The 27778-nt window shown below is 41.8% G+C and overlaps 1 protein-coding gene across 1 annotated transcript in view; it reads left to right on the forward strand.

The window, feature by feature from the left end:
- The window catches only part of ITGAL (integrin subunit alpha L), a 52082-nt gene that overhangs the window by 4584 nt on the left and 19720 nt on the right, over positions 1-27778 (forward strand). The window contains exons 2-14 of the mRNA XM_089480517.1: positions 10602-10716; positions 13027-13121; positions 13903-13967; positions 15490-15607; positions 16394-16524; positions 19790-19935; positions 20778-20922; positions 21709-21847; positions 22330-22397; positions 23433-23565; positions 25764-25912; positions 26707-26844; positions 26934-27137. Of these exons, the coding sequence (XP_089336643.1) occupies positions 10602-10716; positions 13027-13121; positions 13903-13967; positions 15490-15607; positions 16394-16524; positions 19790-19935; positions 20778-20922; positions 21709-21847; positions 22330-22397; positions 23433-23565; positions 25764-25912; positions 26707-26844; positions 26934-27137 (1646 nt within the window). The remainder of the gene's footprint in view (positions 1-10601; positions 10717-13026; positions 13122-13902; positions 13968-15489; positions 15608-16393; positions 16525-19789; positions 19936-20777; positions 20923-21708; positions 21848-22329; positions 22398-23432; positions 23566-25763; positions 25913-26706; positions 26845-26933; positions 27138-27778) is intronic.

The following is a 27778-nucleotide window of genomic DNA, read 5'->3' on the forward strand; positions in this document are numbered from 1 at the left end:
TTGAACACATGTCTCCCACTTTTCATCTGTGAAATGTTTTAGGGTATGTTTCTTTTTTTTTCTTTTTTTTTTTTAATAATCTTTATTAAATTTTCCATAAAATAAAATTGCAGAAATTTGACAATATCCATATGGATTAAAATGAAAACCAAATAAAGTTCTTCTTAACCCAGTTCATACTTCCTTGTCTGTCTTTCGGTGGGCGAATCTATGATATCTCTTCTTCTGAAACCTCATTTCCAAATTGATGTCCATTTTTCTTTAATAAACATGTTTCTCCAAAGTTCATTAATCATAATAACTGTAAGCTTTCCTCTCAGCAACATTAACCCTTGTTACTGATTAATTCTGTTACAACTTAACTATTATCTTATCTTTACTTTAGACATAATAGAACTAAACACATCAATTTCATCTTTTCATGGGCCCTCTGGCCAAAAATAGTGACAGTAATAATTAAATAATCTTAATATTATCCATTAATGTCCAAGTGTAAGTATGGTTCTACAAAAAGAAAAGAAGAGAATAATGAAAAAACCATCGATATTATTACAGTAATATTATATTACTCCTCCTTTCTTCCCTATTCACCTACTCAAGTTTCCCCTCCTTATTGTACTAAAATAAAAAGTCTTTACATTTCTAACAGAGAGATATCTAAGTCCCATACCCTTTCCCACCCCTCCAAGATTTTTTTCCATGCTTCCTTTCTTTTCTTATTATCCCGATTTTGCACCAAACAAGATATTCTGTCCATTTCTCTATATTCATTAATTCTCATCATCCAGCTCTCCCATGTTGGGACCTCGCTGGACTTCCAAAATCTCGCTATTTCTATTCTAGCCGCCGTAATTAAATATAAAAGTATTCTCTAATTTTGAGCTTCATCTTTTGATTCCAACAGAGAAGTTATGTTCAACAAAAACAGTTTTGGGTTCAACGGAATTTGGATACCCAAAATCTGTTGCAAGGACTTATGTATCATTTTCCAGAATCTTTGAATCTCTTTACATTTCCACCACATGTGGAAAAATGTCCCATTCTCTGTATGACATCTCCAGCATTTTCCGTCAGAAACTTTAAACATCTTCTTCAACCTCCAGGGGGTAATGTACCACCTGTTCATAATCTTTAAATGATTCTCTTTTAAGTTCTGTCCCACTGTTTTAGGGTATGTTTCTAACAATTCACAAAAAACAAGAAGTAGCTATAGAGAAGCAGCAGTTTTCCTTGGTGTGAAAATGAAACCAAGCAGGAGTCTTGCTAGGGAGAAAAATGGCAACTCTCATTGCTATGCAGAGGAGGAGTAAAGTTTTTGTTGGTTTTCTCCTTAGTAGCTGATTTTGGCGGGATACAGACCGCCATAAAGTACGTCTTCTATACGTACTAGGGTTAGGAAGGGGCGGTGCTTCCGCACCCCCCTAACCCTAGTACGTATAGAATACGTACAACATGGCGGCGCCCCTTCCACATGGGCGCCGCCATGTTTACGTATCGGACGCTGAGCGTCCGTACGTGTCGCGGCGCCTATGACATCGCGAGTCCGCGCCAGGCGCCTCGCGACGTCATAAAGGCGCCGCAAAAAGAAGCTCCGAAATGGAGCTTCTTTTTTGCTCCGCGCGGGAGCCGCGCGGTTTGGCTGCTGCGGCTCCCTCGCGGAGCAAATGGCGCCGGCGGGAGACCGCCGCAAAGCGGCGGTCTGTATCCCGCCATAATTTCCCTTGAAACAGTGGCATCACTAGGGTTGGTGTCACCTAGTGCAGTAACTCATGGTATCATCTGCCCCCATTGACCTCCTCCCATACTACACTCATACAGAATCCTTAGTAACGTTTGTTTTTTACTAAATTATCATAAATCATAATTCCTATATGTCACTGAATCTAATGGTAATAGTTGTGATATAAACAACTGGCAAAATTAAAATGATCTTTAAATTACAAAATAAATGTGTTTACATATACAAAGTTTCTTGTGATTAAAATGAAAATTTGGTAAAATGTGATTTTTTTAAAAAAAAATAAAAAATTTAAAAATAAAAATTTGAAATTTGAAATTTTACTTTAAAAAAAACCTGGGGCCTCCTCTTTCTCCTCCCATTGACCCTCACCCCACTCACCCCATCTCTTCAGTATTTTACACACACCACTTAGGATGTCACCTGGTGCGGTCCGCACCCCACTTGTGATGCCATTGCCTTGAAATAACAAGCATGATTTACAGAGATTAGCAAGAATCATAGAGTTGGAAGAAACCACAAGGGCCATCCAATCCAGCCCCTTACCAAGAAGCAATACACAGTCAAAAGGTGCTGATGTTTATCTTCTTGCAGCTTTGGTTGCTGAGTTTAGTAAGCTACATTTAAAAGCCTAACAGCCCCTGAGATGTTTTGCTGCTTGCTATCTGGATCAACTGACATTGTGAATCTAGCATAAAGAGATAAGTGATTTGACTGATCTTAGGACTGCTTTGTACTACAAGTTATCACCATTCCCTCACTAGTTGAACTTGCTCTAAGAGCCAGCTTTTTTAAATAGAACAAGTCTTAGAGAATACAGTGAGCTCTTGGTATCTGCTGGGATTTGGTTCCAGGACCCCCATGGATACCAAAATCTGGATGCTCAAGTCCCATTAAATACAATGGCACAGTAAAATGGTGTGCCTTATATAAAATGGCAAAACCAAGGTTTCCCTTTTTGGAATTTACATATTTTTTCTTTTTTTTATAAAGTTTTTTATTGATTAAAAAACATCAACAATCATCACGTAAAAAACAAGACAAAACATGACAAAACAAACAAACAAACAAAAAAGAGAACTACAACATATATCAGAATATACTATTTCAGATATGATACAATACTGTAGTCTGTAATCGTTGGTTCTACTTTAACATTGAAAGTTGTTAATATTTCTATCTGCTTCCACGAATTTAATCAAAGGCATCCAACATTTTTTCCAGTTATTCCAATCCTTTGACAGTGGATGCTTGAATCCATGGATAAAAAATCTGTGGATATGAAGGGCTATGTATCTCTAAACCATTCACCCTGATATTCATGTTGCTAGCTTTTTTGTTAGCCAAAATGACATTACCCTTACACAAGGTCTTAACTATCTTGGAGAAATCCAAGGTTTGTCAGTCTACAAAAATTATGTACTAAACAGGCAGTGAACCCCAATTATAGCCCATTGAGGGCTGAGTACAAAGAGTGGGTGCAGAATTATTATAGAATTGAAAGGAATCCCAGCAGTTGGTAGGGATGAACATTGGATTTGGAGATGAATAGAATAAAGTGACTGGAATCCTAAACAAACACATCATAGTAATTTCTTGTTGTCTATCCCACAAGAGATGTTACCGCACAAGCTCCATTCTCGCCACAATCACATTTGTTAAAGAAAATGGAATTATATCTGTCTGTGACTAGCCATTATTGCATGTCTTTGCAATTGTGTGACTGGGGCTGCCGCCGCTCTTGCACTCTCTTCCATGATCCCAGCTTCATAAATGTTCAGTACAGAAACAGCCTACTTTATGGATTTTATGGCTGACTTTAGTTTGAAGAATTGGGTATGGACAATGTTTTAACAACCAGTGCTCCCTTGCCTTTAACAGCAACCCAACATGTAAAATTTTAGCAGATTGAGGATTTCCTGTTATTTCATGCCAGGAAAATCACCCACTACTAATAAAAATGCACTGAAATGCTGGTCACCCTGTTCAAAGAAGAAGAACTGAACTCTGATCAGCAATGGTTTGTGTTTAGCCCAGGATCTTGCTCTGCTTAAAAACATCATTCCTGGCAACAATTTCTTTATCAAGCTTCAGCCTTTTGAACTTTCAACTGGCCTTTGTCACAAAAGGCAATTCTTCCTCTTTCGTTCCTCATCTCCTGATCCTGGTCAGTTGCAAAACAAATAGGAATGAAGAGGGTAGCATTTCTTCATCATACATACACAAATTCCCCAGATTTGTCACCCACTTAGAGAACTATAAGGCCAAAATCCTCTGCATAGTTAGGGCTGATTGAACACAGCAGCATATAACTCCTAACTAAGCATGCACTTAATCCTCTGCCATCCCATGTTTTCCAGCTGCTTTTAAAATGTCCCAGTTTCTTTCTCCTACTATTACTTTCTCCCTTTGTCCTTGGGTTACTTCCATTGCTGGAAATTGACTTCAATTGTTGCAAACAGGCCAAGCAAAACCAGTGTTGTCATGCTAGGAAAAATTATTGAGGAAGAATACACAAGTTAGGAGAGGCTGCAATAGTAGTTTGCTTTTGTCTGAGTCTACTGGGAAGGACAAAATTCTGCCTCTTTCTTTCCTCTTCTCTCAGACAGGATAACTGGGACTGTCTCTGCCAAATCAGGACCATTGACTCTCCCCAACCAGCAGTCAATGGGGAACGATGATAGAAGTTGGCAATCCAGCTACATTTGGAGAGCCCCACATACTCCCCAGCCCTGGCCTAAACACAGAACCCTGCCCAGCCATGGCTACTGGAGATGCCAAAATCTGCACTTGTACAACCTTGCTGGGCTGGCTCAGCTTCACAAAGACACCTGGTGAATGGCTAGCCCACACATCCAAAGCTTTTGATCGTTCGGTTTGAATTTCCCCTTTGGGAACTGCCCAGCTTCCTTCCCATTCCCAAATTTTATAGCCGTTGGTTGTAAAAGAAGCCCCTGTAGCTTTCAGTGACTAGCAACAAAGCAAGACGTGCCTACGTTTTGTCAGGAAGTCCGAGGTATGGGGTAATCCTTCTCCAGACCTGATTTGGTGGGTATTTCCTAGGAACTTTATATGTCTACATAGCCCATGCTGTTTTGTTCATTTTATTTTAAAACAACTGAATGTTTCTAAACGTCTGTCTGCTCAGTTCTTTAATAAATAAATCAGAAAGGAGAGTTGATCAGATTCTCTGGCCTGATCTGTAGATTGGCTTCACCCATGTGTTTGTAGCACTAACCTAATTTTCAAAGAGTTAAAGGAAGATTTGAAAATATGAAGCTCTGTCCTTCTTTATATGTGTGCAGGCCTGGTGTCTTGTGTATCCAGAATATCTGAGTTGTGCAAAATGTGAGAGGTGGTGGCATTACCTCTGAGGAATAAGAACAAAGGGTATCTTTACAGCTCGTCCTGTCTTGCAAGATTTGACATCAAACAGATTGGTTTTGTCACCAAAGAGAATAGTAATTCTAGTGGTGATGCCATTACTAGAAATAGAATGGGGATGTAAGGTTTGTTTAAGAGTTTGTGTAAATTGTATTCATGTCATAAATGTATATATTGGACAAGCACATGGGAATTAGCAGTCAACATCCAGATTGTATAAGCAGAGTGATGTAGCTTTTTTACCATTTTAATTAATAGATGATGTAGATGAACCATGTAATGTCAGATGGAGCTTTCAGCTGGGCCTGAGAACTGGAAAATAAAGAAAATAAAGGTGTCACCTGAACAGCATATTTTGTTTCCTCTAATGTTTCAAGTGTGAAACCTCTGCAGGAACCGCATGGATCTCACCACTTATATTTAGAGTGTGGGAAAGGCGTGAATTTTTGAATAGGCATGGTATATGACAATCATTCTGTATGTGAAAGATGGAAAGATAAGATCAAACATACCCTGCTGCCACCCATTAAAAGATTTACAGGGTTCTGTCCATTGTGCAAAGAAACAGGGACTCCTCAGTATTGGCCCCATACCTTTAGAATTAGCTCCCGACAGAGCTGTGAGAAAGAGGACTGCAAGGTTACAGCATCACGGAAATTTCAGAGCCAAAACATAGGACCAAGGGATGGGTCCTTGTGATGTCACAGGGAAATCTTGTTAAATCTTGTGACGTTCTTGTGAAATCACAGAGGCAATACAGGCAAGGCTTGGGAGGTGGCCTGGAACTGACTATGGAAATGAGCATGAGAATAATCAGGGTTATTAGGACCAAAATTTGGGTGAGGCTCAGATAACCATGCAGTGTAATTCACATATTGGGGAGAGGGGGGTACAGAGAAAGCATTTTTCAGTGGATGGGAAGGTAGGTGCTAAAGTATTCATTGTGAACTGCAGTAATTGCCATAATTCCTGCCAGTGTTGGCATCATGTAGCCTTACCTGCACCCTAGCTGCCAAGGCTTGTACAAGAAGGTTCACAAGCCATAATGTTGTCACTCCACCTCAAGCCCTTCCATGATGGATTTAAATACCATAAGGTCCTCACTCTTTCCCTAATTCCTTTCGCTCCCTGAGCATTTTTGGTGCACTGATACTGTACAAGTGTAACACAGAGGCAAACACCTTCATACCCAGCCACAAATGGTGGCAATAGCTTCAGTTAACCAGAATGTGATGTTGTAACCTGGCAGTCCTCAGTCAGGAGCTAATTCTAAAGGTTTGGAGCCAATACTGAGGAGTCCTGGTTTCTTTCAGCAATGCTCCTAATGGGCAGAACACTATGTGCCCCACTTGAGAATGGGTAGAAATGAATTACCGCTGCTTCCTCCATGGACATAGAATTGGAAGGGACCACAAGTCCAACCAACCCCTTGCCATGCCAGAATACACAACTGAAGTACTTCTAAAAGATGTTCAGCCAATCCAACCTCTGTTTAAAGATCTCCAAAGGAGAATCCATCACCCTCCAAGTCAATCCATTCCACTCTTACAGTCTTACAATGTTCTCTTTTCTTGTAGTTTTCAGTGACCCCTGGAACCAGTTGGAAATGGGTGGAGATGAATAACCAGTCTCCTCAAATTCATCCCCACCTTCATCTTTGTCCTTCTCCAGTGCCATAGAATTGGAAGGTACCCCATTTGTCCTCAGCTACTTCAGTTGCTGCAAACTGTTTGTACTTAACAGTGGGAGATGAGATGAAGGGGTGGAATATCTTGCCCTTCCCAGTAGACTGAGGCAAAAACAAACAGCTGCAGCATCTTCTAGCTTGTGGGTTCTTCCTCATCAATAATTTTGTGATCTGGGCCACAACTCTGATGTTGCTTGACCACAAAAGTCCTGATTTTCACATGTGAAATGGTGCATGGTATGGCATAAAAGAGAAGGATAGGTAAAAGACGTGAAGGCTGAGAACCTGTTGCTTACTGTCTTTATAGTTCTCACAGCTATTAGGGTGGGGAGAGGGATCATATTTGCACATATTGATTTTCTTTATTTGCTTCTGTATTATGGGCCTTGGGAGCCCATCTTCCATTAGCCATACCTTGGTATGGGGTGCCCTCAGCCCAAGATGCCCATATGTACATCAAAGGGGGTTTGAATTTGATCACTGGCCAAGAGTTTGGAGGCCCAGTTCTACCATTGTCTGTTAGAGGATGGTAGACCTCATCAGTGAAAGGGCTGGAATGCTTCTCTGCTGTGTACCATCTGTTGTGGCAATTATCAAAAATAAAGCTTATGCTATAGCAGCAATGTGTATCAGCGTTCATCATTGAAAGAACCCATGGGGAGGCCTGGAGTGAGACCTTTGAAGCCCAACCATAGCTCCCTATATGAGCCTACTAGAGTTTTAATGTCTTTGGTGGAAGACTTTCTCTCAGTCCCACCACCATCATAAGCATATTTGGGACAAACATAGGAGAGAACCTTCCTCATGGTTGTTCCCATCATATAGAATTCCCTGCCATGGAGATTTGATTGGTCCTCCCTCTCCTCTCTTTCTTCTGGCAGGCAAAGACTTTCTTATTTAGGTAGAACTTTGGTTTATAAATAATGTGACAGAAGAGGCTTTTAATGGGGGTGCATATTAGTATTTTAAAATTTTTTAGTACTTTTAAATATTTAGATATTTTTAAAATTTAAATACTTTTACATTTTAAATATTTAGTACTTTTGTACATTTTAAAAGCTGGATTTCATTTTAATTGGATGCAAGCCACCTTGGGTCTTGCAAAAGGTAGGATTTAGCTGCTACTAGCTAGATTGAGTGAGTGAGTGAATGAATGAGTGAGCAAGCTGGGCTGGGTAATATTTAGTGTCAAAATCTTGTTGGGGTGCATTTGATGTGAAAAAAATCTACTAAACAAAGAAGAGTTAATGTTCTCACATTTGGTTTCAGAGGAAAGCAAAAATAGATGTACATTCAAGGGAATTCCCTGACCTGTTTCAGGTTGACTGCAATCTATGCCTCTTGTCATTTTTGTATAGTTCCAGCTAGGTTTCAGGATGAGTAGTTTGGGATTAGATTCAGATGTACTTATCCTTTGAACAGATCTTTTAATCTACTTTTGCACTTTGAACTCAGTTTGCGGCAAGTAAACTAAGTATAAAGCTAAGTAAGCTAAGTATAAAGGGAGGAAATAGGAGGAAGAAAGACAAACTGGGATATTTTAAAAGCAGCTGAAAAAGCAAGATGGCAGACTATTAGGTGGGACTTTCCCCAACAAATTGGAGGGTATGTCATTTCTGCACTAAGGCGGCAGACATAATATTGTTTCTGTTCTTTTCTGAAAAAAGCAGTAGGTTCCTACTTGGAAGATTTGGGTTGCACATTCATCCAGTCATTCTTATGAATCTGGGGAAGGGGGAGCCCCATTGTTAAAAAAGAAAAAAAGAAAGAGTAAGTCATCTTTGCCCTTGTATGAAGTGACAAAGATCTCAGCCACAAGATTTGCCTGACATGCTTACATATATTTTTTTAAACACACACACACACGAGTCAATGCTAGAGAAAGGGAGTTGCTCTCTCATTGGTTGGTTCAATATACAGTATCTGCTCTGAAATGTGAAGCATAGGCAACAGCACATTAAGATACATGCCTGAGATCTCAAAATGATTGCCCTTCAAGCTGTTTGCACAATGTTGTGGGAAAGTATTGGCAGCCAGAAACTCATCTGAAGAGAAAGTAAAGGGATCCTCACAGGAATGGCCTTCTAGATATCTACCGCTGCTAGAAGCTTCTAATGCACATCGGTGAGACAGGTGTTTTGAGATAGGAAATGCGTGAATTTGGACATAATCTCCATAACAGGAAGAGCACATCCTGAAGATCCAAGCACAGATCACCTGAGTTATTTTCTTACTTAATTTTTTGTTGGTAGTAGAATTCAGAGATGTAGACGTGTTAATCTGGGATATCAGTATGCAAAGGGATGTTGCAGCACACGTTTGAGACTAACGGTGAGAAAGAAGTTATAGCATCTTCTTTCATAGATTTGACCTACTGCATGGAGTGAACTGATGCCCAGAAAGGGCCTTTATAGACTGGTGGTATGGGGGTGAGGTGACGAGTTCAGTTTTAACTACCGTATGTTAGCTGAGAGACTAAGGTCGGCTTCCTGACATACTACACATAATATAACAGTACATTCTAATTCTTCTTCTCTCCCTTCCCCTTCTTCTTCCATTTCATGTTTGTGTTTCCTTAGAAAATCTTTAGTCTTCTAAATAGTATTTAAGGTAACATTTGTTTAAACATGAAAAAAATCCTTCCAGTTTATTCCATCTATATGAAATCCCATTCCATTTCAACCAGTCTGCTAGGAAGCTATAGTTCTTTCTCTTCTTCAGATTTTGTGTAGGAATATCTTTCAGAACAATTACCGGTCTGTCATCTATCTTCATTTTCTTTTCATAAATGTTGTTTTCTAGCAATATAAATGATAACTTGGTAAATTCCATTTCATATTACCCACAAATTCAGTCTATAGACACAATTCATTTCTGGCTGAAGTTCCTTCTTTTGTTTCCCCAGAAGGCTTGCAACAGCATCTATAATTTTTTCATGTATATTTTAATTTTGTCGATCTCTAATACATCTGAATCACAGACACATATCCCCCCCTCAATCTGCATATGCACGTGCACATTGTATTGTGATAAATATTTTAAAGTTATCTTCACAACTCATCTTTTCTACCTGATCATTTTTTCTGTGTAATAACATTATTTAGTTGCATTTTACTTTGATGAAAGCAATTTACTTCAATGTCTTCCATGATATTTGAGGCAGCAGGCTCATATAAGTGGCATAAGAAGATGTGTTGCGCATACACATTCCTGTTCTTCAACAGAGAAACCTCTGGGAATCTATCATCTTTGCCCTTTTCCCACAACATTTCTGTCTGAAGTGGTAGACCTCTCCGTCTTGTTAAGAGTACGAACAGAGATGGCATTGCCCATTTACCCATCAGGGACAGCAGATACAGTATACATAATAGGACTCTTTCAGGAGAACTAGGCTGTGGCTAGAAGTCTGAGATGAACCAGGGCACAAAGCAAAAGAGGGCAAGGTAGATCTCTTAATATGTAGTTGGACTGAAACTCTCCTCAGCTTTATCTCAGATTGCCAGAGTGAAAACTGGAAAAGGCTCATGTACCTTTAACAGTTGTGTGGAACAAGTAATTTCAGCAGATGTTAATTGTTACCTGGTTGTAAGACAAGCAAAATAACGCTTATCTCATGAAAGGTTTATTCTGATTTATGCAGCTCAGACTGCTACTAAAGACACAAGAACAAGCCAGGTCCTTTTTCCCCCTGGTTATTCAGCAACCTTCTGTGAAATTGAAAGATACAAATAAGTTATTCTTTCTTGTTTCTCCAAACTCTCTGAGTAAACAGCGAGCTTTCTCTTTCCACAGGCCCCTCACCATCCCAGGGATACAACATAGATGCTACTCCGGCAGCCCTCTTCTCCAACATCAGCAAGCAGTTTGGATATCAGGTTCTGCAGATTGGGGAAGGCCCCGAAGCAAGGTAATTCCCCAGTTCACCCCCTGATGCAATAGATGTCAGGGGTTAAAGTCAGCACACTGGGAAATGCTTAGATGTGTGTGTGTATGACCATGAGCATCTAGCCCTGGGAAGGGCAAGGCTGATCAAGCACAGCTGATGCTCATAGGCTCAAGGACACTTTGGTGCCCGAGTGCACCTATGCCTGGATGATGAAACATCTGTCTGTATTGCACAATTGGACACTTTACACTGTGGGATAGGAAGTAATTGAGTTTGGGAGACCACATGGCCTGAAGGCTATATAAACTCAGGGGCTTCCAGTGATTGCTTGTGGGTTTGAGTAGGAGTTGGTATTTGTCTGATCTGTATTATAGTGTTGGTGATTTGGATAGCATTCTGTAAATAAAGATAGCACTTTGGGAGACTTGGCTTGTCTGGTCATTAATCAGCTGAAGCCTGGCATCGGTTGCTGAGAGTCCCCGGAGCTTCCTGCATTCCTTCTGTTATCTCTGCTGAGGGCTGTGAATCACGTTTCTGAATTTGCCAGTTATACTCTGCTATATGCCAGCATTGGTTATATGGCTCAGATGAGTTGCTGACAATAGAGATGTGATTTTGCAGCTGTATTCACAGGATAATGCCGGGATAATGGCAACTTCACATGATGTCGTTTGAAAACAATCCCACTCTTGTGGGATATTAACGGGATATTAAGGAGATTTAACGGCCATTTGTTCATGGGATGCGGGTGCTTGCCTCCCATGTGATAAAGTCCTATATGATAGTATCCTTGTAGTTGATGCCACTGATGTCCCAAGTAGATCTCCTTGGGAACCCCCCCCCCCCCCAGACACACACACACATTTTGGTTTCCACAAAGGTATTATGTTCCCTCTGCCAATAAACACTAAACCTAAACCTGAGACTAGAGATGGCTGTTGGTGATGTCATTAGGCTTTATGCATTTGGAACCAACTGCAGTTGCTTGCAGCTTGTCTTTCAAACACAGAGACACAAAACTTACCTGTTTGGAAAGTAAGAGAGAAATCTTAGTTTAAAGGAGCTTTCCCAGATAAAGATGAAATGAAAGAATTATTTCTTAATAAGAAACATTTAATATACACTAACTGCTTCTAGTCAGAAGATGGCTGCAAAGCAGAGCGGAGGGTGAGCCTGGTACTACAATGACTGGAAGGAAAGAAGGAAGCTAAGTAAATATATAGAAACACCCATCCCAAGGGTCTTTGCAAGTTGCAGCAAGAAATCAGTGAAGCCTTGGAAGTTGTATCAAGTTGCTGCTCTTCTAGCAAAGCTTGATATTTGCTCATAGCCATTTATTCATGCCTGGAGCTAAGCCCTGCAAAACTGTAAAATATGCACCCTCATCTCCCACCTGGAGAAGACAAATTGAAAATAGAAACTGAAGGACAGACCCTGAGATCTGACTACTCTAAACCTCAAACCATTTCTGAGAAGACAGAATAAGCATATGCCCCACCACATGTTTGTTTTGCTGGAAAAGAGGAATCCCAGACATGTGCTTTTGCTGCTTTCACTATTTTGGATTTTCAGTTTCTGGTTGACTAGTATGCTCACACCCTGTTAAGATTCATTCAGTGTGTATGGGAAGAAAGCCATCTCTAATATGTTCTTCTTTTCATTGAGGAAGTGAGAGTGAAACATTGTGCTGGAAAAGCTGTGGTGTGGAATAAAATTGGCACCCTTTATATTATAGTCAGGGGGTCAGAGCGTCTTTATACGGTTACATCATGATGCCAGAAAATTGTTTCTGTATGTCTAACATGCCCTCCAATCTTGTGGTCTCTTCCAACTCTATGATTCTATGATTCACAGATGAAAAATGGGCCACACAGCATCAGAGAGTGGTCAAGATGGCAAAAGTTATTAATGAAGAAAAACAGCTCAATGAAGAAGAACAGAGAGTGTAGCAGTTTGCTTTTGGAAGAGTCTATAGGGAACGGCAAGATTTTGCCCCTCTTCTCTCACCTGCTCAGTTAATGGCGCACAAATTACTTTTGCACTTTGAATTCAGTTTGTAGTGATGGAAGTAAGCCAGGAAAAAAAGGAGAAATTGAGAAAAACTGGGGCATTCTGAAAGCTGCTGGAAAAGTGGCACAACAGAGAATTGGGACAATTGGAGAGTGTGTGTTAATTTCTGTCTGTCACATTGCTGTCGAAGGTAGGGAGCTGTGAAAAGATGGCAATTCTATCCTGGGTTTTTGAAGCAGTTTTTAAGGCAAGGAAATATTTGTGGAAAGATTATGTCCTAGTTATTTATACTATTCCATAATTTGTATTAATTAATTTCAGGATCATTGTGGGAGCTCCTGGTGAGCAGAACGCCACAGGCAAGGTGTATCAATGTGATATGCAGAAGGACAAGTGTGAGGATGTTTCACTTGAAGGTGAGTTGTTGCAGGGCTGTGTAAGGTTTTATAGACCTAGAGTAAAAAGCCATTGCTGAGTCGAGGGATGATTGGCAAGGGTTGAGACAGGAACCCACCATTTTCATTTTATCATTGCATTTTATTGCTGCCTTTCCTCCAAGTTGCTTAGGGAAATCTATGTGGCATCCCATCTCCCCTGCCACAGTTTGATTCAGTGGATTTGGTGAAGACAGTCTGCACTTGAATTGGGGATTTAGCCCTGCATTGTGAAGACAGGTCACCACGAGGATGGGATGAAACCATTTTATTTGGCCTGTGTAGATGAGTCCTCTCTCACACACTCTCTGTGGTCTCTGAGTTAATGAAGATTGCCTGGAGTTTTAGATGTGACTGAGGAGACACTCTCTTCCTCCAGCCAGCCCTGATGGTACCCAAAGTGTGTTTGTTTTGGTGGATCTCTTACTGGGTTTCAAACCTTGGCCAGTGGCCAAGCTTGCTGAATATTGGACTTGGAGTCCTTTCATCCTGCACAATTGTAGTATTTTGATTTCGCTTTAACTACAATAGTTCCATCCCATGAAAATTGTAGCTTCATGTGGTATTCAGAATTCTCAGCCAGAGAGTGCTAGTGCCTCACCAAAACACAGGATTCTGTAGGATGAAGCCATGACAGTTAAAGTTGAAGTGCCATAACTATGTAGTGTGACAGGGCCTGGTTATACAGGACAGGAAGGATCAGGAAGGAAGTCAGGCATGCCTCTCATCATTATTAACCAATTTCTTCTCTGCCTTTTTACAGGGAGCTCTGGAGTCCCCCATTTGGGCATGACTCTGGCAAGCGACAGTCAGGGATCTAAGATGATTGTGAGTCTGCACTGGGATGCTGAGAGGGAGGGAGGATTTGCACAGAATAAACTGTGCTCAGGTGGGAAATGTCTTTGAACCACAACACGACAGGCAGAAATTAGGAGGCAAAACTGTTTCCCCATACTTGGCATCTCCTTTCTGGGGAAAACTTTGCCAGCTGATTTCAAATGAGCTGCAAAAAAACCAAAAAACCCCAAGATGGGAAAATGCTTACAACTCTTATGTTACAGAGGTTTATCACACAGAGGTTTTTTCAGCTTTTTGCAGCTCAGATCCGACATGACTGCAGGTCCAACGATGCGAATTCACACAACAACGTGATGTGTTATCACACGCGATTCATTTCTATAGGGGCTCCTTCTGTGGCGCTTCTGCAATGATCCCAAAGTGACCCCTCATTTTGGTGAAATCAGTAACAAGCAAATTCACAGAAATCGCTTCCAAGCTCACTTTGATTTCACTCCGAATTGGTCTGGTGTGGAATGCAACTTTGCTTCTGCTCTGGTACACCACCGCAAACCCCTTGGGTTGCAAATTTCCCATAATGCGGCACTGCAATTTCCCCCCATTTCCTTCTGGTGGTCCTTTCACTTTCAGGGCAACTCATTTTTTGGGGAATATATACATGTGTGTATGTGCGTGAATGTGAATATACAGATATGTATGTATATCTATCGATCTCTGTGTGTGTGTGTGTGTGTGTGTGTGTGTGTGTGTGTGTTTTGAAATTGCTGAAATGGAAGGGAAAATAAAAAAGGGGGATGGAACACAGAAATATTCATGAGGCAAATATTCATGCAATCACGCAGTTACGCAAAACAAAGAACAAGAACTTGCGCATCTTTTCAGCCCGGAAACATACAATGTCATGATGTGTTCAGACCCCCACTGAGCATGCGCAAGGGTGCCAAGTCGAATCGTTGAATCCCACCCCAATATGGGGTACTTGTGGGGCACACGTTCATTGCCATGGGACACAATCCACTGGGAAGAGCTTGTGTGCAGCTTCATTTCATGCCAGTCAGACACATGCAGAGGAATTTCTCTTTAGATTCTGTCCCACGAGTCATATTCATCTTCTGCTGTCAAACCCTTCCCCTGGGGCTTTTTTACGTTATACCATTATGGTGCTATACTTCTGCTTTAACTGCCATGGCAACATCATAAGGATTTGCTATTTCAGGTGGGATGGTTTCAAATTCTTGGCCAGAGAGCTCCTCTACTTCCTTACCAGACTACAAATCCTAGGATTCCTTAACATGTTGCCATGGCAGTTCAAGTAGAATCATAATGCTATATGTGTGAGCTCTGAAAGCACATCAGAAGTAGCCCCTTTCATCTTACCTCATGGTAGGATCATTTTTGATGCCTTACTGTCCAACGTCTTTTTTTGCTGCTACAGTAGAATCTTTTCCTGATATTCCAGCATACCTTTCTCCATCAATTTGGGCATTCATCTCCCCTTTCCTCTTGCTGCTGCTATTGTTGTTGTGTTTACATGAAACTGTCTCTCCTACAGGCATGTGCGCCAGGAGTCGAACAGCATTGTGACAAAAATCTCTATGTGAGCGGAGTCTGCTATCTGTTTGATAACGCCAAACTGCAGGAACCCAAAAACATAACTACTGGGTATCAAAGTAAGAAGGAGATGTACATTGACTGTGGGTGGAAGCCATTTCAGTCTTTCAGCAGTACCCAAAGATTTAGACCTTTATTACATAAAAAAAGAAAGCCAATGTTCATAAAAGTGTACCTTTTGTCCAACCGATTTTTTCTGCATGACAAAAGACATGCTTTTACAACTGTCTTCCTCTGGAAGAGAACTGAAGGGCTATGATGGCTTGCAGAGAGACATGGAGAAAGCCACGACTCTCCCACTCATCAGCTTTCTTTTCTCATGCGATAAGATCCTAAGACCTTTTTCCAGAGTTCCTTACAGAGATGAGCTAGAATAACTGTTTTTTTAATGGTCTTGGTCTCTTCCTAATGTTTCTAGAGGTTGTGTAGATTTGTGAAGTTGAAGGCTTTCATGGCCGGCATCCATAGTTTTTTGTGGGTTTTTCAGGCTATGTGGCCATGTTCTAGAAGATTTTCTTCCTGACGTTTCACCAGCATCTGTGGCTGGCATCTTCAGAGAATTCTCTGAAGATGCCAGCCACAGATGCTGGTGAAACGTCAGGAAGAAAATCTTCTAGAACATGGCCACATAGCCTGAAAAACCCACAAAAAAACTATGTTGTGTAGATTGTTAGGAAATATATTTTGTTTCTGTAATTTCCTATGTCAGTAGAACATACGCCTCTTCCTGTTCTATTCCAATTGACTCTCCTTTCTTTCCTGACAACTCAAAGTATTTGACGATCACCTCCCTTCTTATTTACATCTGATCTGTATCCTATCGTATCTCTCCCTTCATCCCACAGAGTGCCTGAAAGGGAATGTGGATCTGGTGTTTCTCTTTGATGGGTCAGAAAGCATGAGCAGTGGTGACTTCAATACTATTAAGGTCTTCATGATCAATGTAATGGAAGAACTACGCAACAGTACCATACATGTAAGTTGTACTTGTTGAATAACAAGGATCATTGCCAGGAGCGTAGCTGTGAATTGAGAGGAAGGGGAATGAAGACATGGTTCTTCCAAACGAGAACGCTGCCCCCCCATGATTTTTCTTTTCAGTCCCCAAATTTCTAGCACTGCAGAGGGCAAGACAGTGAAAATCATTCACACCTAGAACTGTTCTAATGGCTGTGTTCTCATTGCCTTGGTTACTTTGCCTACTCCTTAGGCACCCCTTGGATACCTAAACTGTCTTTCTAAATAGTCAACCAAAGTTACTGCAATGGTAGAAATGTGGGGGACTGAAGGCAAATTTCATTTGGAGGCGATAGAATTTTTCTTTGTGGACACAATGCTCACATTTGCTCCTCCATAACTGCATCCGCACTATTGCCCAAGCCACAGTGCTGGTAAGGCATTACTTTCAGAGTAATTTCAAAGGATACTTTTATTTGTCCTTATTCAGAATTTTAGGGGGCACTCTTTCCCATTTGTTGACATTTCTTTGGTTTCATGCCATGTATTTTAAAAATCTGTTAAAGGAGAAAAAGACAGAATAGGATTATTGTCAGGAGTCATCATCTATCAGGAAACACTCTATTTCAGTAAAGCCTTTTCCCATATCAAGGATGCTTTCACACCAGGGCTGCACCTGCACTGCAGAAATAATGCAATTTGACACTGCTTTAACTGTCATAATAAATAATAATAAGAAGTTTTATTTCTACCCCGCCCTTCCATAGATATGATCAGGGCAGCTTACAAAATTTAAAAACATTACAATAGAAAATGAAAATTCAAATATAAAAGTTAAAAACATTACTACAAAAAACAGGAACAGGAAATCGATAAAATACACTTGTCAAGGGCAAAGAAAAGGAAGAATTAATTTACAGCAAACCGGAGTCGAAAGGGGAAAAATAAGGGGCAGGAAAATAAACAATCTAACTAAGGTGGGAAGGCCAACCGAAATAAATACGTCTTCAGATTTTTCTTGAAGATAGCTAGTGAGGCGGCGGAGCAAAGCTCTGCGGGGAGCTTGTTCCAAAATGAAGGGGCAGCGATGGCAAAAGCCCTCTGAGAGGTCCGTGCAAGGTTTGACCTAGGGACCTCCAACAGATTTGTCCCAGATGTTCTGAGTGTGCGGGGCGGATTATATGGGGAGAGGCGGTCCTCCAAGTACCCTGGGCCCAAGCCATTTAGGGCTTTATAGGTCAAAACCAACACCTTGTATTGAGCTCGGAAGCGAATAGGCAGCCAGTGAAGGTCTTTTAGAATAGGTGTTATATGGTCCGACCTGGAACTACCAGCGACCAGTCTGGCTGCCATGTTCTGCACCAATTGCAGCTTCCGGGTTTGGTACAAGGGTTGCCCCATGTAGAGTGCATTGCAGAAATCCAATCGAGAGGTTACCAAAGCATGTACAACAGATTCAAGGTCCTTACGGTCCAGGTAGGGACGCAGCTGGCGTATCAGCCGAAGCTGATAACAAGCACTCCTGACCGTCGCATCCACCTGAGAAGTCAGCTGGAGCGACGAGTCAAGGAGTACACCCAAGCTGCACACCGAGTCCTTCAGGGGGAGCGTGACCCCATTCAGGACCGGGTGACAGATCTCACCACCCGAAGCCGGGGAACCTATCACCAGTACTTCCGTTTTCCCTGGATTCACACTGAGTTTGTTCTCCCTCATCCAGCCCATTACCGACGCCAAGCAGGCATCTAGAGGAGAGATGCCATCCTTAGTTACTGCATCAGTCGGAGACATAGAGAAAACTATCTGGGTGTCATCAGCGTACTGATAACACCTCGCCCCATGTCTCCGGATGATCTCTCCCAGCGGCTTCATGTAAATGTTAAATAGCATAGGGGACAGAATCGCTCCCTGAGGGACACCAGATGTCAGGGCCCTCCTATCGGAGTGACAGTCCCCCAGCTCCACCATCTGGGATCTGCCCGAGAGGTAGGAACGGAACCACCGCAAAGCAGTGCTCCCGATTTCCAACTCCCTCAGGCGTCCCAGAAGGATACCATGGTCGATGGTATCGAAGGCCGCCGAGATGTCCAAGAGCACTAACAGGGACACGCTCCCCCTGTCCATGCCCAGACGGAGGTCATCAACTAAGGCGACCATGGCAGTCTCAACTCCATAGCCCGCCTGGAAGCCGGTTTGAAATGGGTCCAGAAAATCGGTGTCATCCAAGATCGACTGAAGCTGGAAAGCGACTGCTCTCTCGATCACCTTCCCCAAAAAAGGCAGCAGCGAGATGGGCCGATAGTTATTATGAATCAGGGGGTCTAAGGAGGGCTTCTTTAGCAGGGGTTTGACCACTGCTAATTTTAATTTAGATGGAAATTGACCCTCACTTAGAGATGTGTTAATTATGCGATGCAACATAAGTCGCACCGCATCTCCCCCCTGGGCTGTCAGCCATGAGGGACAGGGATCAAGGGAGCAAGTCGTTCTCCTAACACTTTGGAGGATCTTGTCCACTTCCTCGGTACTAACAAACTCAAAGTGATCCAGTATAACAGGGGCCACAGACGCTTCGTCATAACTCAATGCTGTGGAATTCTGAGCTTTGTAGTTCTGCAAGATGTTTAGCTTTCTCTTTCAGAAAGCTCTGATGCCACAACAAACTACAAATCCCAGGATTCCATAGCATTGAATCATGGCAGTTAAAGCAGTATCAAACTGCATTATTTCTGCAGTGCAGATGCAGCCTATGTATTTAATGTTGAATTGCCACATTCCATTCATTCAGTTAACATGGAGCTTTCACATAATGCTGTGTCCCTCTCCCCTTTTTTCTCAGACTAGAGTCTGAGAGCAGAAGAGGAAAGGAAAGGAATGCAGTCTCCACAAGTATAGATGTCTTTGGTTCTCCCTCTCTCTCCCTTTGAAGAGATATGTGATTTTGATATGAGCAGGGATTCATCAGGCTGGTAAACTGATTACAGATCACCACCTATTCACTATAATCTTTGCAGTGGGCATCATTTTATCATCTTGATTGTTATTTTAATGGATTATTAAACTAGCATTAATAAAACACTTTCCTAGTGATAATACTTTAGAGTTTTAAAAAAAGCAAAATATCAATTAAATTAGTTTCATAGTGCTATTATTCTGTGTTATGATTCTCATTGGCACATTTTCATCTCATCCCACAAATAAGCAATAAGGGGTACGTTTTGGCACAGGAATTGCACAACAGTGTATTTGGTACAGCTTCTGTTTCTTCTTCCAAAATCTTCCAGTTTGCTGCCGTGCAGTTTTCAGAGGATGTCAAAATTGAATTTGATTTTAACAATTATACCAGTGATCCCAACCCTCAAAAGCTTTTGGCCAACGTGAAACATATGAAAAGTGTTACTGACACCTTCAGAGCCATCAAATACGTAGCGTGAGTAACTTTGTCAATGAGAGATGGGGGTTAATAAGGTTAGGAATGTGGGCATCTTATGAGGGGAACAGGAAATGAGTTTTTAAAATGTGATGATTCAGGACTACATGGTTATTTCAAAAGACATCTCTGCCAGAAATCTGTCAACAGCCTGTGACCCATCTAGCTTAGAGTCTCGCATGAGAAAACAAAGTGGAAATGGAGCCAGAGAGTAGTGGCTTTCTTTGTGCCTTTACCACATGACGTCACAATGCTTCAGTTTTCTTTGTGTGGGAGATGATTGTAAAATGCATCTTTTTTTTCCTATTTGGAAAAATCAGTTCAACAAAAGACATGTTCTTATGGCCATCCCCAGTGAAAAGAAAACTGAAGCGCTACAACATCATGCTGTAAGGCATGGAGAAAGTCGCTGCTCTCTGGCTCCGTTTCTGCTTTGTTTTCTCATGCAGTAAAGTCACGGGTGTGAATATGAAAATGGAATACAAATGTGTTTTGAATTTTCAGTTCTATCATCCTCGGTCAGTATGATCCTTGGGGTTCCTCACAGCTCTACAGTTCCATGATTTGACATATATAGAGGATGTCATGTTGAGTAAAAGCCAATGGGGGGGAAAATACTTTCTTTTATCTTAGGACAACTCCCAGAATGACCCAACCAGCATGGCCATATGTTTTCTGGGTTGTAGTAAAATAAACCCAACCATCACCAAAATAATTTTCCCATGTTCTGGTGGAAGATAAATGTTACTGAATCAGACCACAACTAGCCTAAACTGTAGAGAAGCACAATGGCATTCAGGGCTTGCATCCAGATAACCTTTCCTCTTATTCACTATTGCCAGGGATAACCTTTTCATTCCTGAGCGCGGCATGCGACAAGGAGCAAATAAAGTGATTATCCTCATCACTGATGGAGACGCAACAGATAGTGACCAAGAGAGCATAGCTGCTGCCAAGAAAAAGGGGATCTTACGCCTTGTCATTGGGGTAAAGTATCCAGGAATCCTGTCCTTTGGGTCTGCAGGCAAGACCTCTCTCTCTTGAATTCAAAGGGTTCAAAGCTCTCCTTACATTTTCTGTATAAATATAATACATTACCATCCTTGCTTTCCTAACCCACTGGATCCCCAACATCAGGTTCTTAGACTTCACTGTCAAGGATGTTCAGGATCAAATAGAGAAAAGGGGGCCAAAAATAGTACCTTAGCAGCTACCATAAACAACGGGGAGGAAAGGGAAGTTGCTCAGAGAGATGAGTTGTGGGTTAAGCTGGTCCATTTTCCAACTTAATTAAACTCATATGAAAGGCCAAATCAGATGGACAACAAAAGAACCATGAACAGAATCTCCAGCATTTGCATTTTTTAAAAAAGCAGTGGGTTGTACCTCAACCTGTATTAGGTTCGCTAAGAAAGTACAGATTAAGTTTCTTTCCCTGCACAGTTTTCATGTTTGCAATCTCCTCCTAAAATACTGCTTGCTCATCAGGCAAATAGCAGTTTGGGTGTGACAATCTTGCTCAGGAAAAATCAACGAAAGGTGACAAAGAAACTATAGGTTTTGAGTCTTCTGTTTTCAAAAGGAAGGTCAGTGCTTTAGTGCAACCCTGAATGTCTCATCTTACTGAGATCTTGGTTCCTGGCTCTTTATTCTGCTTCCTGGTTCCAGAACCTTCATGCTTTCTTGATCTCCTTGATGCTCTCCCATTTCCAAGTATAGAAACCGTAAAATCCTTCTATCCCTTCCTCATTTGGCTTTTTGTTTTCTCCCCAGATTGGGATTCATTTATCTCAAGATAACCTGGAAAAGCTTGCTTCTGAACCTTGGGGTGAATTTGTGAAGGTCCTTGCCAGCTTTGAGGAACTCAAAGACAGCTTCAATGAACTCCAGTCAAAGATTTATGACATTGAAGGTGGGATGATGTACAGGGAGCGGTGGGGAAGGAGGGAATGGTACTCACTAAGTGCTGTTTTTGAAATAGAATCTTAATATATGTTGTGAACTAGGGAAAATTTAAATTTTTGGACTACAATTCCAGGAGCTCAGCCAGACGTGGCACCAACCTACCTGGGAGCCAGCTTTCTCATCTAGAAGCCTTTGTTGCTCATTTCATATATCCCATTTGCTGGCTTAATTCAATTCTGTAAGGCGAATGCACCCTAAATATGTTCAAAAGGACACTCTGCATCTGTATGTGATGGATGCTGGTGAAGATGATAGTCATGTTCTCTACTCTTCATTTTGATTAAGTTTTCTCCTACTCCCATCCACCACAGTTGTTCTTTCTTGGGAGATTAGTGTTGAGATTCAACCATCTCTGGAACAGGAGAGGACAGTGATTTCTGCTAAAATGACTCTTCCTCACACATACATCCTCATCTGCATATCTTGCAGGTACTAGTGACAGAAGCTCATTCCACCTGGAGATGTCATCCAGTGGATTCAGTGCAGATATATCCCAGGTAAGGTCAAATCTATAAGTATGCTGGGGAATGAAGAGTCTCACAACCCACAGTCTTCCACATGTATGTGCTTGGAAATAAGTACTATTGAGTTCAGAGAGACAAAGGGGCTTGACAGGCGGGCAGCTCAACACCACCCCTTTCAGCCCCAGAAGCAGGCCGTGGCAACCACATGCCGTGGCCTGCGCATGGTGCAAAAAGAACCCCCCAAAAAGGGCTTTTGTGCCATAGAAGGGGTGCAATAACTGCTGCGGTGCGGTGTTATGATGCCCCTTGTGCGCAGTGCTGTTTGTGCGCAGTGCTGTGGCAGTCCCCGTGTAAATGGGCACATGCCAGGATGGTGCCCCGGTGGAAGAAGAAGGGCTTGGAGCCTGTGAACGCTCAGCCCTTCTTCATCCCTAGTACGCAGACAGGCTGGCATAAAGTGCTGGTCTGTACTGCCTCAAATTCCCCAGCAAGGATGTATCCTGGGAAGCTTTTACTTGGAAGTGAGTTGCAGTTTATTTCATGGAAAGTTAGCAATAGCAATAGCATTCACATTTCTATACCGCTTATCGGTGAACTCAGCACTCCTTAAGCAGTTTACAATGTATAAGCCTATTGCCCCCAACAAGCTGGGTACTCATTTTACCAACCTACGGAAAGATGGAAGGCTGAGTCAACCTTGGAGCCCTGGGATCAAACTCACAACCTTGTAGCAGCAGTACTGGTATTTAACCATTGCACCACCAGGGATCCAGGTATGGCACTTGGACTTGCTTACAAGTAGACATGTGCAGAATTGAGTTGTGCTTTGTGTACACTTGCTGGGGAAATGTCCCAAATGTTAACATTTACATCTATACTGCCCTCTACCCATCTCATCCCTCCCTGCTGCAGCTTCCTGTCCCCCTTTTTTCCTCCTAAAACCCTTTCCAGATTAGAATTCAGCACCTGGACTAAAAATGGTCCCTCACTCTTGGGATATAGGGTTGCTGCTTCATACTCCAGGCAGTCCTCCCAACGTTGCAAACCCTTTTATTCTCTCCACTGCAGGGCAGAGTGGTCTTGGGTGCCGTAGGAGCTGACAGCTGGGCTGGTGGGCTGCTAGAACAACAGAAGGACTTCAGCAAAGAAAGGTTCATATCTACCCCCACATTCAGGAAGGAGATGGACGGGGCCTACTTGGGTGAGTAGGGAGAAAGCTGCACTTCTTTTCTCTATGCCATCAGTCTCCAAAAATGTTAATTGGTTTATTAAATTATCAGTTCAATTGTCATAGATTTCTTGACTAACACTGAAGATAATGCTACACTTTAATGGATTAATCATTTTAGGTAGTTAGAATTCATGTAGGAAGGGGATACGAGTGTCATGCTCTCTCTGTCAGATTCAGTAAAACAGAAGAGCCTCAGGAGAAGAAAGATTAGGATTGGAGGAAATACAGTGGACCCTTGTTATACTCTGGGGTTTGGTTCCAAGTTCCCCCATGTATAACAAAATCCATGTATGCTCAAGTCTCATTAAATATAATGACATAGCAAAATGGTGTCCCTTATAAAAATGGAAAATCAAGGTTTGATATTTGAAATTTATACTTTTTTTGAACATTTTCAAACCGTGTATGCTTGAATCAGTGTATTAAAAATCCGTGTATAAGAAGGGCTGACTGTATATAGCATGGTCTTTTGTTGGCTGGGTAATGCCTTATGGGTCAAAAACAAAAAAATGAGGAATTCAGAAATCAGATGTGGAGCAGGGATGATGTGACGTGTTTGCTCAGGAGAAAGATCTCAGGCAGCTATGACCCTTTCAGAATATGAGCCCTTAAGTTCTGAAGGCACATGCTTTCCTGATCTCCTTGATGCTCTCCCATTTCCCCACCTTTTTGGTTCATTGCAGGGGCAGGGAGTTTATGTCTTTTTAATTATCACCTAATTTTTATTCATTTTATTTTCTGGTGTTGTATATTACTTCAGGTGTGGGGGGAACTGAAATGTGTCCCTTTGTACTCCTTTGGTACAGACTGCACTCTGTGCAGTTTGTGGGTGTGCTACCAAAAAAACCACTTAACCTGATATATTTAATACTGGGGTTTTCCCCATGTCTTTTTAAAGAACCTCAACAATCCATATCTTCAGTAGCATGAGTACGCTACTGAATCGATTCAAAGGTGTCTCCATTTTAAAGTGAAACGGTGGCAAGTGTGAATGATGAAAGGGTTTAAATGCCACAGAGAGATTCAGTAATATAAAATGTAGTGGGAACACTGATCCAGGATTGCATCAGCACAGAGATCCATAGCTCTTTGAGACAAAAATATAAGTATCAGTGCCCCCTTAGAATCATTCATATAACAGGTGCAGTTGCAGCAGTGCCAGGAAAATAGGCATTTTAAGATTTTCACTCAGAAATAAGAGTTAATTGTAATTAACAGCAAACAGAAGCCACATAAGGGGAAGTTAGGTAAAAGGAAGAGGAATGAGATAGTGACTGTTCAGTTATAAATTAGCAGGATGGAGCAAACCACAAACTCCTTTGGCCTCAGCTAGAGGGAAGTGGGCATTGGCAGCTGGTCCCCTCTGTGTGGACCCATTCACACTACACAGTCATTCCACTTTAGCTGCCAAGGCAACATTCTGTGGAATCCTGGGGTTTATAGTTTGGTGATGCCCTACAGTTTTCTTGTTGAGAATCCTGAGTACTTTTCCTTAAAGTGCAACACCCAGGATTCCATCAGGTAGAACCATGGCAAAGTGGATTCATGGTGCTATAACTGTGGACCTGATGACAACCAGTAGCTAAAGAAAGCAGACCTTTCTGCTCATAGCTTGGAAAAAATACTTTTCTAGCCTACAGCTCCCAAAATTCTCAGTTGTAGCTATAGACCAAAGAAATATTACCCAAAAGTTACAGTACAACAAAAGTATATTTTAGATACTCTTCCTTTTTTTTCTGTAGAAGTCATGGCTATTAGTTGTCATGTGTCTATGGAAAGTTCCTGTTCAGAAGCAAGAGAAGGGTGCTGTCTTTTTGTGGAAAACAGGATGTAGGATTAACTCACCCACCCTGTTCCAACCTGGTTCATTCTAGTTGTGGTGGACTACAACTCCCACGTGCCTTCAGGGTGGCTGTAAGACTGGGAATTGTAGTTCCATAGAGCTGGAAGGAACCAAGTTGGAGAATGATGTAGTACATGGATCTCTACTCTGAAACTACCTTAGTGAGTCCATTGTAATGCCTATTGAATTATTGCTTTTTGAATCTTTCTAGTCCTCCACTTTAAAAAAACACTTCAAAAGAAGTACCTTTTTGTGCAACAGTGCCTTCAGGACTGTAGCTCCTTCTTCTTTGATATATCCACTCAATTTTTATTTTGTTCTACAGGTTATGCCCTGAAATACCTACAGCATCATCAGAGAGAGCTCTATGCCGCTGGTGCTCCTCGATACCAACATGTGGGAAGAGTCCTCATATTTGAAGTCAATGCCAAAACTGCTAATTGGACATTAATACAAGAGATAGAAGGACAGCAGGTGAAGAACACAGAAATCAGGGAGGCCAGAATGTCTGATCAGTTCTGATAACATACCACCCAAATGAGGCAAACATATCCTCTAAGACATGTTTGGAAAGACCAGAGCATGTGTGGCTAAGCAAAATCAGGGTGTGATCAAAACAACAGAAGTTATTAATGAGGAAGAATACACAAACTAGGAGAGGATGCAGCAGTTAGCTTTTGCCTGAACCACATTCTTAACCCTACTCTCCTCTTCCTCTTGCTCAGTTCAATGAGTACAAACTAATGTTGCATTTTGAACTCAGTTTGCAGCAACTAAAGGAAGCTGAAGACAAAGGGGGGAAATGAGAGGAGAGAAACTGGAGCATCTGAAAAGCAGCTGAAAAAGTGGGACAACAATCGGGACTGTTTCTGGCAAATCAGGACAGTTGGAGAATATGGCCAAAAGGGGGATCATTAATAATGGTGGCCCAGTGGGCCTGAAATACTTCTTAGTAAGTAGAGCTGATTGTTTGATAGCAAGCTAGAAGGCTGATCTATGAATCAGAAGTCGTTAGTTTGAATCTTGCTTTTCCATCAGATGAGCTGATTCCTCTCCCACTTGTTGGTTTTCTTCAGCCATTTTCTCTCAACTTCAATCTTCCCAGCAGTAGTTGTGGGGATAATAACACCAACTTGCTATACAAAAATCCTATGAGGATTTTAGCTTGATAATGCATTTTGAGCAATTGAAAGCAATCTGAAGATACTAAGCATGTTATACCTTGAAGCAGCTCTGTGTATTATTAATTTCTCTTTTATTTTTTGCAGACAGGGTCATATTTTGGGGGAGTACTCTGCGCTGTAGATGTAGACAATGACCATGAAACTGATCTCCTTCTTGTGGGGGCCCAGCTTCATTTCACAGAGACAAGAGGAGGCTGCGTTTACGTGTACGGCTGGGAGGAGGTAAGCAACTGGGATAAAGAGAATGGCAACACTGGGGGGAGATTCCGGCCTCACATTCCAGACTCTGAAAATATCCCTTCTCCTTTCAGGATAATCTCATTCTGCTAGGGGAGCTTAAGGGGGACCCAGGCTACCCCTTGGGCAGATTTGGAGCAGCCATTTCAGACTTGATGGACATCAGTGGGGACGGACTAATGGATGTGGCTGTGGGAGCCCCCTTAGAAGATGAGGAGAAGGGTGCTGTGTATATATATAATGGCCATGAACGGAACCTGCTAATGCACTATAGTCAGGTAACTGAATATAGCAGGGATGTGTATCCCAACATGATCCAAGAAAACTGCTAGCCTTGTTGTTATTTGCTGTCAAGACACCTTCAACTTATGTCATAGAATCATAGAGTCAAGTTCAACCCCCATGCCATGCAGGAATACGCAATCTTAGCAACCCCAACAGATGGCCATCCAGCCTTTGTTTATAAAGACCTCCAAAGTTGGTGATTCCACCACCCTCCAAGGGAGTGTGTTCCACTGTTGAACAGCTCTTACAGTCAGAAAATTCCTCCTACTGTTTAGGTGGAATCTATTTTTCTGTAGTTTGAATCCTTTACTCCGTGTCCATGTCTCTGGAGCAGGATAGAACAAGCTGTCCTATGAATGAGAGACCTCCAATGGGCTCTCCACTACTTTTCATGGTGCTGAGATTGTGTGCTTCTGGGAGGCAAGAAGAATCATTTTCTTGCTACTGGCTTGTCCAAACCAGATAACCTTTTGTTGAAGAGCCAATCTAAAAAGTGCCCAATATGATGTAGTAGTTTGAGTGTTGGACTAAGATACTGGGAGACCAAGGTTAGAATCTCTGCTTTGCCACAGAAACCTGCTGGTGACCTTGGACAAATCACATTCTCAGCATCAGAGGAAGGCAGTGGCAAACC

Source organism: Sceloporus occidentalis, unplaced genomic scaffold (genome assembly GCF_023333645.1).
Source record: "Sceloporus occidentalis isolate IW3139 unplaced genomic scaffold, rSceOcc1.0.p SCAF_14, whole genome shotgun sequence".
Classification (NCBI taxonomy): Eukaryota; Metazoa; Chordata; class Lepidosauria; order Squamata; family Phrynosomatidae; genus Sceloporus; species Sceloporus occidentalis.